Source organism: Cyprinodon tularosa, unplaced genomic scaffold, assembly GCF_016077235.1.
Source record: "Cyprinodon tularosa strain WSP-4 unplaced genomic scaffold, ASM1607723v1 ctg60, whole genome shotgun sequence".
Classification (NCBI taxonomy): Eukaryota; Metazoa; Chordata; class Actinopteri; order Cyprinodontiformes; family Cyprinodontidae; genus Cyprinodon; species Cyprinodon tularosa.
The window spans coordinates 1,493,080-1,506,864 of record NW_024039341.1 but is presented as its reverse complement, the minus strand read 5'-3'; the positions used below and the strand labels follow the sequence as shown (position 1 = coordinate 1,506,864).

The window sequence follows — 13,785 nt, the reverse complement described above, 5'->3', positions numbered from 1 at the left end:
AAAAAGACAGTAAAGCAACAAACGTAGTAATATAAATATGCATAAAAAATCCTTCCATTTTTAAAGGTTCACATCTCCTCAGTCTCACAGGTGAAGCAAAATAAATTTAGAACTTATAGAAGATGAAAACTTTAACAATCAACATATACTCTCTATCCATATCTGTTAGATCTATACATAATAAATTTAGCTTCTCTCATTGGTCAAGCCCTTTTTTATAAGTGCTGACAAACTTCCCAATTTCTTAACGAGCAGAAAAGAAGAAATAAAAAAGAAAGGAGAAGAAGTCAGTTTGGTCGTCTATGAGGAAAAGACACAGACGATTAGAAGAACAGAAGGGCAAGAGACAAAAGGTAATCAAGATATTTAAGAATAGTTTTAGCTCTAATAAGACTGATCAACTGTAAAACATACCCTGGAGGGTTAAAAGATAAATGGAAATTAAGGGTTTTATTGTTAAATGTTTGAAAATCAAGATTTCAATCCTAGAAAATTACAGAAATGTGCACCATTTAATATCATATATATTGCAGGTGTCAACTATTTACAATCACATTTATTTTTCCAAACTAAAATGATATAAAGTCACAGATATTTGGAAAAAAACTTGTCTATAATTTTCATGAACTGTGGTTCTACTGTCAGGAAGCCACATTAGGGATAGAAATGCTGTATCGTAGGTGTGATTTATTGTCTAAACGTTGCTTTGATTCAGATTCAGTAATTCTCTATAAATTCTTCACCAGAGTTTCATCCTGTTGGGACTGAATGTTTCCAGCATCAAATCAGGATGTTGGTTTTCATCTGGATAATTGTGTCTCTCTCTACTAACAACGGTAATGAATGAATCTCCTCTGCAAACATATAATGATCCAAACAGTATTTATGTAATATGCAATAAATCTGCTTGTTAGCCTTGTTTGCTAATAAATACAGCTGCTGTTTGATGTGCAGACATACAAAAAAGAACAACCCAGCTATAGTTTAATGATGAATCTTTAATACTTCACTTTTTGTGTTGACATTGACTGACAAAGAGCTTTCTGAAAGCAGATAATGTAATTGTAGTCACCAATGAAAACCAAAACCAATAATTATTAACTTTGTATTTTCTTGTTTATCAACAGGTGCATTAGGACAGAAAAAAGAGTGTCAACAACCTGGTTACTGCGTTACTCTCTCTACAACCATAACAGCAGAGGCTGGACTCTGTGCTGTGATACCATGTTCTTTCACATCTGAATTTGAGCCAAAAGTTATTATTTGGTTTAAATGCGAAAACCCCCAAAACCCATGTTCAAATTCTGACCCTGTCTTTCACTCTGACAAGAGCAATACAGATATTCAGTCTGGGTTCAAAGGTCATGTATCACTGCTGGAGCCTGATGTGACTCATAGGAACTGCAGCATCATAATCAATGATCTCAGAAAGTCTGATTCTGGATATTATCTGCTCAGAGTTGAAGGAGACAGACGTGGGGATAAATATTCTTATACTGTTTTATACACCAATCTCTCTGTAAAAGGTAGGAAACATTACAGGATAAACGTATATAATCCTATTTTTAGACCTGATAAAAAACATTGTTACTGTTTTTATTGACCTCTAAATAAATTGTAGAAAGTTCAAAAGATTCAAAACTGCCTTTTTATGTTATATTTACATACAAATAAAACATCTAGCATTATTGAAGCTTTCTTGTCAAATTTAAGTTAATAATAAACATTTTTGGGGGGATGTAACCAATAAACTGTGTTTCCATCAGATCTTAATCCAAAGCCAGAAATAAAGATTCCTCCTCTGATTGAGGGACAGCAGGTCACTCTGAGCTGCACTGCTCCTGGTTTCTGCTCTGGGTCTCCTCCTAAAATCACCTGGATGTGGAGAAGAAAAGGAGAGAAGGAGAAAAGTTTCCAGGGAAACACCACCTCAAAAACTGAGAATCTGACTGCTGTCAAACAGATTCACAGCTCAACTCTGACCTTTAAACCTTCAGCTGAACATCACAACACCAATATAACCTGTCAGGTCAGTTTCACAGGAGGAAAAACCACAGAAGAGACTGAAACACTGAATGTAAACTGTAAGTACCTCATGATCAATAACTATTATTATAGATACTTTTAACTCCATCTGTGCAACATTTGAAGAAAGAAAAGCTCATCATTTGGATAAGGTTTGATTGTGAAGTAATTATAATTTATACCTCAGAGATTGTTCAAGAAATACCAATACCTGAGCAAACTGATGTGGCATTAAGTGGTTCATATAGGGCTCCAAGGTACAAATATTTGGCTATTAATCATGAATGGTTAATAATCAGATCGCAAAAGATGCTTTATAAACTACTTGAACTTGAGAGAAGTTGGACAAAGAGAAATGTTACTTAAGGAGGAAGCAGCACATTAAGTGACGAAGATGGATTTTTCAATAATAAATTTAAAATGTCTATACATTTTCTATAGTTTTATCTTAATTACTGTGCTAAGTTGGTTTCTTCTTTAACAAATGATATTTGTATGGTCTATGATTAAGCAATGAATACATTAGGTGACTATTATTCCAATAATCAATTAATTACGATTAATCTTATTAAATGTTTTAGCCATCTGTAAATATTGAGAACACAGATGACTAATCAGAAGAAAAAATATACAATTGACTAACTTCAAAAACCTCCCAAACATCCTTAATTCATTCATTTACTCCACAGATATCAGAAAACCTCAGATATACGGTAGAACAACAGTGATGGAGGGAGATGATCTGAATCTGACCTGTAGTTTGGACAGCTTCCCTCCATCAGTTATCAGGTGGACTAAATCTGGAACAGAAACTGATCTGCAGGATCATATTTTAAGGAAATCAGATAACAAAACATTGATCTACCTGCAGGAAGAAAGTGGAAATGTCTATTTTTCCATCATTAATGTAACAACAGAAGAAGCTGGACGTTACATTTGCACAGCAACAAACCAGAACAACAACCTGACAAAAGAAGCCTTTGTTCATGTGTCATGTTAGTACATGTATAAAAAAAAATATATATTTTGATTTGGTTTTAAAAGTCAATATTTTAAAAAGAAATTCACATCTAAAGCTTACAGTTTTGTTATTTCTTAAAAGTTGTTAATATTTTTGTTCAGCACCAAATGTCTGAAGCACAGTTTTGTACCTTGTTTTGTTTAATTCTGCATATTTTCTCCACAGACTTTAGAAAACCTCAGATCTTTGGCAAAACAACAGTAAAGGAAGGAGATCATCTGAATCTGACCTGCAGTGTTGACAGCTTCCCTCCCTCAGTTATAAAGTGGAATAAAGTTGGAACAGATTTCAACCTGCAGTACAACATTTTAAACAAGTCTTATAACAGCACTAAAACATTCCTGAATGAAAGTCATCATAATTCTTCTTTGCTCATCATTAATGTAACATCAGAAGACGCTGGACGCTACATTTGTACAGCAACATACCTGAATGACACCCTGACAAAAGAAGTCATTGTTAATGTAAAATGTGAGTAAAATGAAATTATATATATATATATAGTCAGTAACTTTAAATAAACCTTCAAAATTCAGGTTTTGGTATGTCAGAACTTTTTGTAATTCTGTATGGCATCAAAGTACAGTTGTTTATCTTGTTCCTTTGTTGCACTTTTTTCCCACACAGACCTCAGAAATCCTCAGATCTTTGGCAAAACCACAGTAAAGGAAGGAGATGATCTGAATCTGACCTGCAGTGTTGACAGCTTCCCTCCCTCAGTTATAAAGTGGACTAAAGTTGGAACAGAAACTGACCTGCAGCACATTTCTAATCATTCTTACAACACCACTGAAAACAATACCAAGTGGAAACATGGAAATGGTTCTTTTTCCATCACTAATAAGTCAGCAGAATTTTCAGGGCTTTATAGTTGTGCTGTGGAACACCTGATGGAAGAAATCAAAGTAACATTAACATGTGAGTAGATTCTTCTAGATTATTTCAACGAGTAATGTTTTTGTGTGTTAACTGTACGAAAAAATATTCAGTATTATTTCTTACTTGTGTTCTTTATAATCTTCTAGTAAATACACCTTATACGATTTATATAGACAAAAGCAGATAGAGAGCCTAAGAAAACTCATCTCTTTTTTAGTCATAAACAGGGGTAAAAAAGAAGATGAACTTAGCCATTTAAGGTAAACACAGACAACTAGTCTATTTCCATTCATATAAACTTGAATTTTGCTACACGGTGGTGCAGTTTGCAACACTGTTACCTTGCAGGAAGAAGGTTCTGGGGTCGATTCTCGACCCAGGCTCTTTCTGCCTGGAGTTTGCATGTTCTCACCGTGCAAGCCTGGGTTGTCTCCGAGTACTCTGGTTTTGTTTTTTATTTTGTTCAAAAACATGACTGTTAGTTGAATTGGCATCTCTAAGTTGTCCTTAGGTGTGAGTCTGTGTGCATATTGGGTGTATGTCTGCTACTTTAATCCCACAGAACCTGAAACACTGAAACCACTAAGCCTCCCCTAGAAGGTTATATGAACCATTTCTGCTGACATTTAATGTTATTTCTCAGCAGCTTCTGCAATGGAGTTGTTCTGACGCAGAAAGTATAAAGTAAATAGCTGCCCTTCAGCCTTTTCAAATCTGTTAGATTTCAATTTCTAATTAATAAATACTTTTTAATGTTTACAAATTAAACATTTAAATTAATAGGAATAAAATCCTAATTAGAAATCTTTCACATTGACGATTCCTACATTGTTTTCAGCCAGAGATGGCAAAAGTACTCACTTTCCGTACTTGAGTAAAAGTATAGATACTTGTGTTAAAAAATACTCTGGTAAAAGTGGAAGTACTGATTAAACTTCTTTACTCAAGTAAAAGTAACAAAGTACAGGCTTGTAAATTTACTTAAAGTATAAAAGTAAAAGTAGAAACCACTTTTTTCATGCCGTTGCCTACATTTTAAATGGATGTCTGCCAATAGGACTAGATCTCCGTTGTGTTCATTTTCAATCATCTCGTCGTCCATGCTACTATGCTAACGCCACCGCCACCAAGCTGCAATGATTTGCCGCCAATGAATACCGCCGAATCTGTCGATTCATCTTGTAGTGGTGCGTCAAATGCAGCGTAGATTCCCATCCAATTAGATTGAATTTGGTATTGATGACGTGAAAAATAATAACGGTAACTCCATTGAAATGATTCAAAACTAAAGTAACGAGCCAATTTTTTTAAAATGTAAGGAGTAGAAAGTACAGATATTTGTGTAAAAATGTAAGGAGTAGAAGTAAAAAGTCGCCATAAAAATAAGTAGTAAAGTAAAGTAAAAATATCAGAAAAATCTACTTGAGTACAGTAACGAAGTATTTGTACTTCGTTACTTCCCATCTCTGTTTTCAGCTCATGCACAATCACGCTATACTTGGAGAGGTAAGAAATGCTCTGTAAAATCACACTGGTTCCTGACTTTTTAAACAGCCAATTGCTTTAAGTTCCTGTTTTATCAAGAAATTCTGCCTATTCTTTTTCGGTGCTGCAGATGAACATTTAACATTTTCTTTATTTTAGTAAAAAAAAAAAGCATGGTCAGTTTCCAAACATTACAGTTCAAATGTTAAAGTGATCTCAGGTGAGGTAAATCACCTTTGATCATGTTTAAATCACAAATTTAAATGTATTTAATTTGGGAATTCTACAATATACCAAAAATAATCTTATATCTTTCCCCTAAATCTTAGTTAGGTGAAGTTTAGTTTATATCACCTAAACAACAACAGATATAACAGCATATTTTCTTTGACATACTCCTACCTGGGTTTTTTTTTTTTTTTTTTCACAAACACTATACACAGACAAACTCCAAGTAGTAAGATATCTTCTTAAGGGAATTGTTTGCCCTGGATGCGATTGAAAAGTTCTCTATACTCATGCACTCCACTCTTTCCTGAGTTTTATTTATGAACCATCCATCCAGCTTCACCAGTCAGGATCTCAGTGATTGGGTGCCTATCGTCAGCATTCTGGGGATAAAAGGTAAAGCTCACTCCGCACATGTCACCAGTAAACTGCAGGGCAACACAGAGATATACAACCATGCACACACAAACTGACACCTAAGGACAATTTAAAGAAGTCATCTCCTTACTGTTACATTATTAAGCATCACTTGTTTTATGCTATTTTGATTTTGTGGTTATAAAATGTTAAACATGCAAAGATTCTTCTGCAAAGCACTAAACACAGCCATATGCTTATAATGTAATGTAACAAAATGCAAAAAGATTTTAGCAGCAGAATAGGTTTGAAAAGTGCTGTAGCACTGAGATAAAATTGACTTTGATCAACATTCACATTGGTAACAGATTATAAAACTATATCTAGGCTTAACTTTATTAACTTATTTTTTTTTTTCCATCTACAGATAAAAGAGACCCTCAGGTTTTCAGGAATGCAACTGTAAAGAAAGAAGTTGTTCTCAATCTGAGCTGCAGCATTGACCGCTTCCCTCCATCATATATCAGATGGATGAAATCTGGAACAGAAACTGGTTTAAATAGAAATATTTCAGAAGTAAATAACAGCTTGGAAATATATCAGCAGTATCAACTTGAAAATGTCTCTTTTACTATCAAAAATGTAAGTATGAAGGATGCAGCGCCTCACATTTGTACAGCAACATATCAAGGCATGGAAGGAGAAATCCACGTTAAATGTAAGCATGCTTTTTCATAATTCATTTTAAACACAACAGAAGTATTACATCTGAAACAGTTTTTGCTAGTTTTATTCGGCTCACAAAAAAATACCAAACCAAATGTTATTCAACTAAAATGTATCATTAGTTGCAATTAAACATCTGAACATACATCTGAAGTGCATCGATCTGAAACAACCAAAATCAAATGGGTCCCGATAAATTTTTTAATGTAGTTTTCAGTCAATGATAATTTGACTGATGAATATTATTAATATATTAATGTTAATGCTCAGGTTTAAATAGAAGTAGAAAACAAAGCTTTTAGTGTATCTGCCCCGTCTGCTTGGAATATTTGATCCTAAATAGTTTTAAACTTAATTGGTCTTGAATCTAGATAAACACAGGTTAAAAAATAATAATAATAATAAGAAAACATATAAGATTGAATTTATTTCAGAAAGGTTGAAATATTTAAGATCTCTAGCAGAGCAACAGTCAATGGGGAAGTCGTGTTCACACCCCTGAGTGTTCCTGCCTTAAAATATCAATTTGACTAAACTTCACAGAAAAAAATCTGCAGAGCTGTAGCTTAAGTAAATCACAAAGCAGCAGAGAAGAAAGTAGAATTAGCATTTTGTCCATCCCTGACATTACAGTAGAGGATACAATCCTTTTAATAGTAAAATATGTGGCAAAATATCGGAACATACTAAGTCTAAGCAGAGGGCAGTCATTGTATCAGTGACATTTAGGCACATTGTTACTGTTTACACATTATATATAGGTGATCTATAAAAAATATAGAGATAATATTAATGCAATCCTTATCAATTTTGAGTCTTAAAGGAATATACACCCAAAACATGATTAGCCTTCATTTCCTACTCACCCCCATGCTGAACAACACTCTGGAGTACTTTTTTGATATCTCAAATGCATCTGGAGATCTGGGAGGCTTCTTGCCGTCTGCTGACATTCAAATAATGGAGGTCTATGGCGCCCGAGGCAGAAAGGTCCATAAAAGTCCACAAAAAACGTGTCAATATTCCTCCATACTGCTCGTCCAATGTATTCCAAGTGTCCTGAGTGGGTAGCATCCAGAATTTACTCAAAACGAAGTCATTTAGAATGTTTTTAGAGCATAAACAGTAGTGTATAGGATTTCTTGAAAACGCGCACATGCGCGTTCACGACGCTACGGAAGCCGGCAGACCAAACCAGCGCATTCAGCTCGGCAAAGAACTCATGCTCTTCCTCAACACTGAAGTCCTCAGACATTTTTCTTTCGTTGTTTCTTTCTTTGCACAGGTAAACAGCACATTTCTTCTTCTACGCTTGCATTATTGGCAGAGCAGACGCTGAATGTGCACTTTCATCTGGTTTGGTCTGCCGTCTTCCGTAGCGTCGTGAACGCGCATGTGCGCGCTTTCAGGAAATCCTATACACTACTGTTATACAATGTTATAAACTCAAAACGTGTGTTATCATAAACTATAAAGAAAATTAGCTGTAAAGATGCTTTGTTGTACTCAATGAATACTTTGTATACCATTATCTGAAAAATGTATATTTGACCCCTATAGAAATGATAGTTCAGATTCAGATCGTACCAAAATAACTTAATTATATTACAACATTCCCTCAGTTTACAACAAAAGTGGATTATGGAAAAAAAAAAAAAAAAAAAAAAACAATCATTGGTTGTCAAAGTATGTAAAAACAAAATCTTCTTGGAGAGGGTGAAGTAATGTACAATTGGTACAAAATGTCCCAAGGAGTGCAATAACATTATCTATCTTAAAAAACACATATAGTTATGAAAAAGAGGAGTGATTGTCATATTAATTGAGAAAGCATTGATTCTGAATTATTTCTATATTCAAGTGATTCGAAAGTAAAAAATGATTAACCCATTACAAAATCATTCACGTTTTAAACGTAAGACTGCCAAACTCTTAAGACAGAACTGTGCAGACAGTTTGCAAAGCCTCTTCCCCTTTTTTATTCATATGCTTTGCCACAAAAAGACTTTCCAAAGGGGAACTTAGTTGCTTGGTTACAATAAGTAAAACAACGATCTGACTTCCCCTCATTTAAAATGCATTTAGATTTTAGTTTTGAAATGAAATGATCACTAGAGTGAGCATATCAGCAAATTCTACAAAACAGTTTGATGTTCAGCATCTTTATTTCTATTTTTGCTTGTTCGATTTGGAGATCAGCATTTTTGTACCATAATGTGTGGCTTGTTTTTAAATGTTTCATTCATACATATCTCTGTTTTGTTATTAAAAATACCGTATATTATAAAACAACCTTGCAAAATATAAGGATTTCATTTCATCGACAGATAAAATGACGCCTAAGACTATTGGAAACCAGACTGTAAAAGATGCTCTGAATATGCCCTGCACTGAAAATAGCTTTCATCCATCACTTATAATTTGGACTGATCATGCAGGCAGCATAAAACCAACAAGCAACACTAGTCTCCACAAGATCGGTGCACTTGATAAACTTGTCATCTTCAACATAACAAGAGAAGATTCAGCAAGATACGTTTGCACAGCAACATACATGAACAGCAAAATGACTGTATATGCTGACATAAAAGTGACCTGTAAGTAAACATTCATTTTATGTAAACCTCATTTAAGCCAGTGATTGCTTATCCTAAACTCTTGATTGTTGTACCTTTCCAGGGCTTCCAAAGGTAGTGAATGGTTCTGGATGTCGACTTTGCTCAACGGTTTTAATCTGTAGTTGCATCAGCGATGGGTTTCCTTTACCCACCATAAAATGGCCGTTGCTGAACAACCACACAGAATACTCTGTCATCAACATGGTGTCAACCCACATTCTCAACAGCACTGTTACTATAAATGTTGATATCCTTAACAGCACGAGTGTTGAATGTATAAGCAGCAATGAGAATGGGGAAGCACAAGAAAAACTCAGAGTCCAAAAGCATTGTCAAGGACCAGAAGGTACCCTTTTGCAGCTTAAACACTTCTGCTATATTTTACTTCTGCTTTGAGGTGCTAAGTGCTCCTTTTTTTTTTTACAGCGATTACGTGTACACAGATCCTTTCTGAAAAAGCTGCCATGCTCCAAATTGCCATTGCCTTTTGTGCCGGGTTCCTTCTTTCAGCAATCATCTGCTGCTTATTCATGAAATTCTACAGGTATGTCATACATAAACATAATCTCTATTTTTCACCTATATATATATATATATATATATATATATATATATATATATATATATATATATATATATATATATATATATATATTTATATTTATTCAAGCTGTTAAATAAGGTGATTTTTTTTTCTCCTCAGAAAAAAAAGGAAACACTCTGGAAATGTGGGTCAATCTCTAGAAATGGTCTCCCCTTTGGTATGATGAACAGCTAAATTCAATGATTGCTCCTCCATTTTCTGTCCACAATATTGTAACAGAACCTAACATAATATTATAACAGCATGTAAGGGGTGCAGTGAAATGGTTTGAGATATTCCACATATCTATAAAACAAAACCATTTTATATTTTTGAGACTTATTTGAGATATGATAAGTTTTTTGGGCTTTGCAGTCATAAATAATAAAGCAGCTTACTTGTTCTTTTTATGATGTAGATTTGCACAACTCATAACTACTAACCATCTCTGCTCTGTCACTTCCTACCTCAACTCAGATGTCTAACAACAGCATGTCATATTTTGAATCATTTTTGTTTTCTTCTAGTTAATAAACCATGACTCCATGTTCTGACAACTTGGCGGTCTTCATGTGAAAGATTTGTATTGGCGTAGAAAAAGTGTGCAAATTTACTGACGTCTGTTTCACTGTATTCAACAGATGCACAACAGTCGAGCTACCGAGGGTGGCCTGTCCCACAGGGGACTCCAGGAGGGAGCTCTGGCTGCAGCTCCTGAAGCTGCCGGTTGTCCACGGGAACTGGTTTATGCCTGCATTGACTTTTCCCTGATGGCCCAGCTTCCCAGAAAACGAGTAAAAAGCTCAGAAAATACCAATACAGAATATTCAGAAATCCAAATAAAGAAAAAAGAAATGAACGATTCTGAAAAGGAAAGTGAACTAGCGGAGATGAAAACCGAGGAGGAGGAAAAGGAAAACTATGCTGAAAAGGAGAAAGAAGAAAAAGAGGAGGTAGTGTACTCCAGTGTGCAGGATTTACTTACAGGGAATTGAAGAATGGTGATGAAGAGATGATGATGAACACAAACACCCCTTATGTTCATGTTGTGTCTCAATATTACCCAGTATATCATAAAGTTAATAGTCCTAAATAGACACCAATTGTACAAAATATGGTAAAAAAAAATATAGGTATGAAATGTTAACACATGTGTTGGTTTGTATCTTATACAACTTTTAGCATAAATCATGCTAGAAACATCAATAAGCATGTTTATACATGAAAAAGATGCCTTGTTGTCATTTACAGATCACAGTTCAGATTTCTGAGAATGTATTGCTAGAATTGTACAGATGTTGAAAGAATAATCATGAGACTTATTTTTTTATTTAATTAACCATCTTGCTAAAACTATTTTCTTTAAACATAACTTATTGTGGTTCACAATGTTTTTAAGAATATTATTCTTCAAATGTTTCCAATAACTGTATAGTATTTTTCATATCTTTGCTTACAGTATACTCCTGCCCTATGCGCCTTTCCCTTTGCTGCTGGTACACCTGAATATTCCCAATGTGGAACTGAAAAGGACTTTCCATTCTATTCTATTTTGTAGATAGCATTATGGTGATGTCACACATCTGAGAGTGAGCCTAACGATGACCATTGCCATTTTAGGAAGGGTAAACATTTGCTTAGCAACCACAGAGTTAGACATTTAGACAGCACTCTCAGTAGAATTTAGAAGCAACTTGAGTCATATTGGTTTATTAATAACAGTAATATAATAGAAAAATTAGCTTTAATCACAGAACCAGGGCGAGGAGAGGCTACAGTTGACAGAGGCTAGTTACACCCCTTTTACACTGGCTGAAAAAACCATTTAGACGTGGGAACAATTGACTTTTAGTGGCAGTGAACACAGCTAACTGACGCCTGTCTACCGAGGTCAAATGACTTGGCAAGTGACCTGCATTAAAATCGCCTCGGCTCTGATTGGCATGCAGTGGGAACACAAGACCTGGGCTCAAATTACGTGACACCATTGAATGCAACCTACGTACTGCAGCACACTGCACCAGTTGCTTCAGATCTAACAAGCCCAAACAACTCTTTTTACATTTGATAAACATGGCTCAACACTGGTAAGAGGGATTTGGACAGATAAAAGAGTGAAATACTACAGAATACGGACTACGCTCTGGCTCCCACCCATGTTACTCTCCATTATTTACTTCCCTGACTTCCATCACACTGTTGACATCATTAGCACTCACCCACTGTGATGTCGTCATCAGACACACATTGGTGGGGGACATTGGCCACGCAGCTTGCCAGAAGGGATTCAGGCTTCGCTTCTTGGTCAAATAAGAAAAGAGCCAAAAGCCGATTCTTAGCGGGGCAACCTAATAATACAGTACAATATAAATGCCTACTACACACGTAGATCAACTTTGACTTCGTAGTCAAGGTTTCTGCATTTTCACAGACTGTTCATAAAACTTGCACCCATGTCGATCTATTTGGTCCTTTCTCTGTTGAAAGCCTTAGAAAGACAGTTTATATACCTCCCAGGCATGACCACTGCAACCATAAGCAACACAGGACTTTGGTATCAGGATGAAATTTACAGCAGGCTTATCTATATGAAGTCAGAACTAGTCGTTACTGTGCAGTTGTTTACCCCTCCTGTAATGGCCATGCATGACAGCAGACAGCAGTCTGCAAGCATTCTGTTCTATTCTATTCTATTCTATTCTATTCTATTCTATTCTATTCTATTCTATTCTATTCTATTCTATTCTATTCTATTTTATATAAATCAATACAACATTTTTTTATATGACTGTAACAAAAACTATTTTCTCACTGGGGTGTGCTGCATATGGTTAAAAACAATATAGATTATTCTGTTTTTTGAATTAGACTTTTTTGGAGTATTCCTACACTTCACAGATTAAAAAAGAAAAACTTGAAATTGAAACAATTGTATTTTTTTCCCAGTAGCCTATACTATCACTGTCATTTCACCATACCTCTTACTTTCTTCTTTCTGTGCTGCTCTTGTTTATATCCACTGTACTTGATGTCTTTCCATGTTTTGTAAATAAAACGTTATTTTAAATAATATAAAACTAAATTTATATTGGCTTAAATATGCCATGCTTTGTTTAGATTTTTTGTTGTAAGCTTTAGAAGGTAATATATTGCTAAAACAAATAAACCTTGAAAACGTAATTGCTGTTTTCCTATTTGGTTGAAGACATACTTTTCCTCACAGCCAAGAAGTTTTTTCATTTTTCAGAATATCCTGTTATGTCAAAATCTTTCATGTTTGTTGGCTTGTAACCTTTGCTCCAAATCAGTATAGTTTTAGTCCAACTTTTTGAAACTCTTAACAAATCATAATTCTTTGCAAATTAATGTTATAGATATATTTTAGAAAGTGTTTCATGGGGTTAGAATAATCTATTTTAAGGAAAATCAGTTAGTAGGATCATAAGTATCTGTCACCGCCTACTAAGGACCTATTGTCAGTTGAAGAGTCTGTTATAGAGCTATAACACATCTATTGCTGTGCAGCCTAATACAGAGGTAAAAAAATGAAATAAACCATGATAAGAGTTAACATATGTAGCAGCCATTAAAAAGATGGTTGGGAAAGCAGCAGGAAAGAGTTCCCACAAACTCATTGAAACTTCCCTGCTTCAGAAAGCAAACAGCAAAAGGAAATGTTTTAGTTAAAGTCTGATGAACACAAAATGAGATAGAAAAGGGAAGAAAACATAACTTTAATAAATGAAAATCTGGATTTGTTAACCTTAAAACAGGCTTATATCTGAGGCAACCAGATTTTTTTTTCTCAGTTTTCCTGAAGTCTGGTTGGGTATGATTTAAGCAAAGCATCAATGATCTATACA

The 13,785-nt window shown here is 34.7% G+C and overlaps 1 protein-coding gene across 1 annotated transcript; it reads left to right on the top strand.

Annotated features, from left to right (window-relative positions):
- The first annotated feature begins 260 nt into the window (after positions 1-260).
- On the top strand, positions 261-13,094 carry LOC119797890 (sialic acid-binding Ig-like lectin 11). The gene is made up of 12 exons (XM_038307146.1): positions 261-353; positions 747-836; positions 1,128-1,526; positions 1,767-2,084; positions 3,212-3,510; positions 3,628-3,964; positions 6,423-6,713; positions 9,049-9,318; positions 9,401-9,685; positions 9,766-9,883; positions 10,043-10,100; positions 10,564-13,094. The coding sequence occupies exons 2-12, from the start codon at positions 791-793 to the stop codon at positions 10,915-10,917; spliced, it is 2,775 nt and encodes a 924-aa protein (XP_038163074.1). The 5' UTR covers positions 261-353; positions 747-790; the 3' UTR covers positions 10,918-13,094.
- Positions 13,095-13,785: the final 691 nt, after the last annotated feature.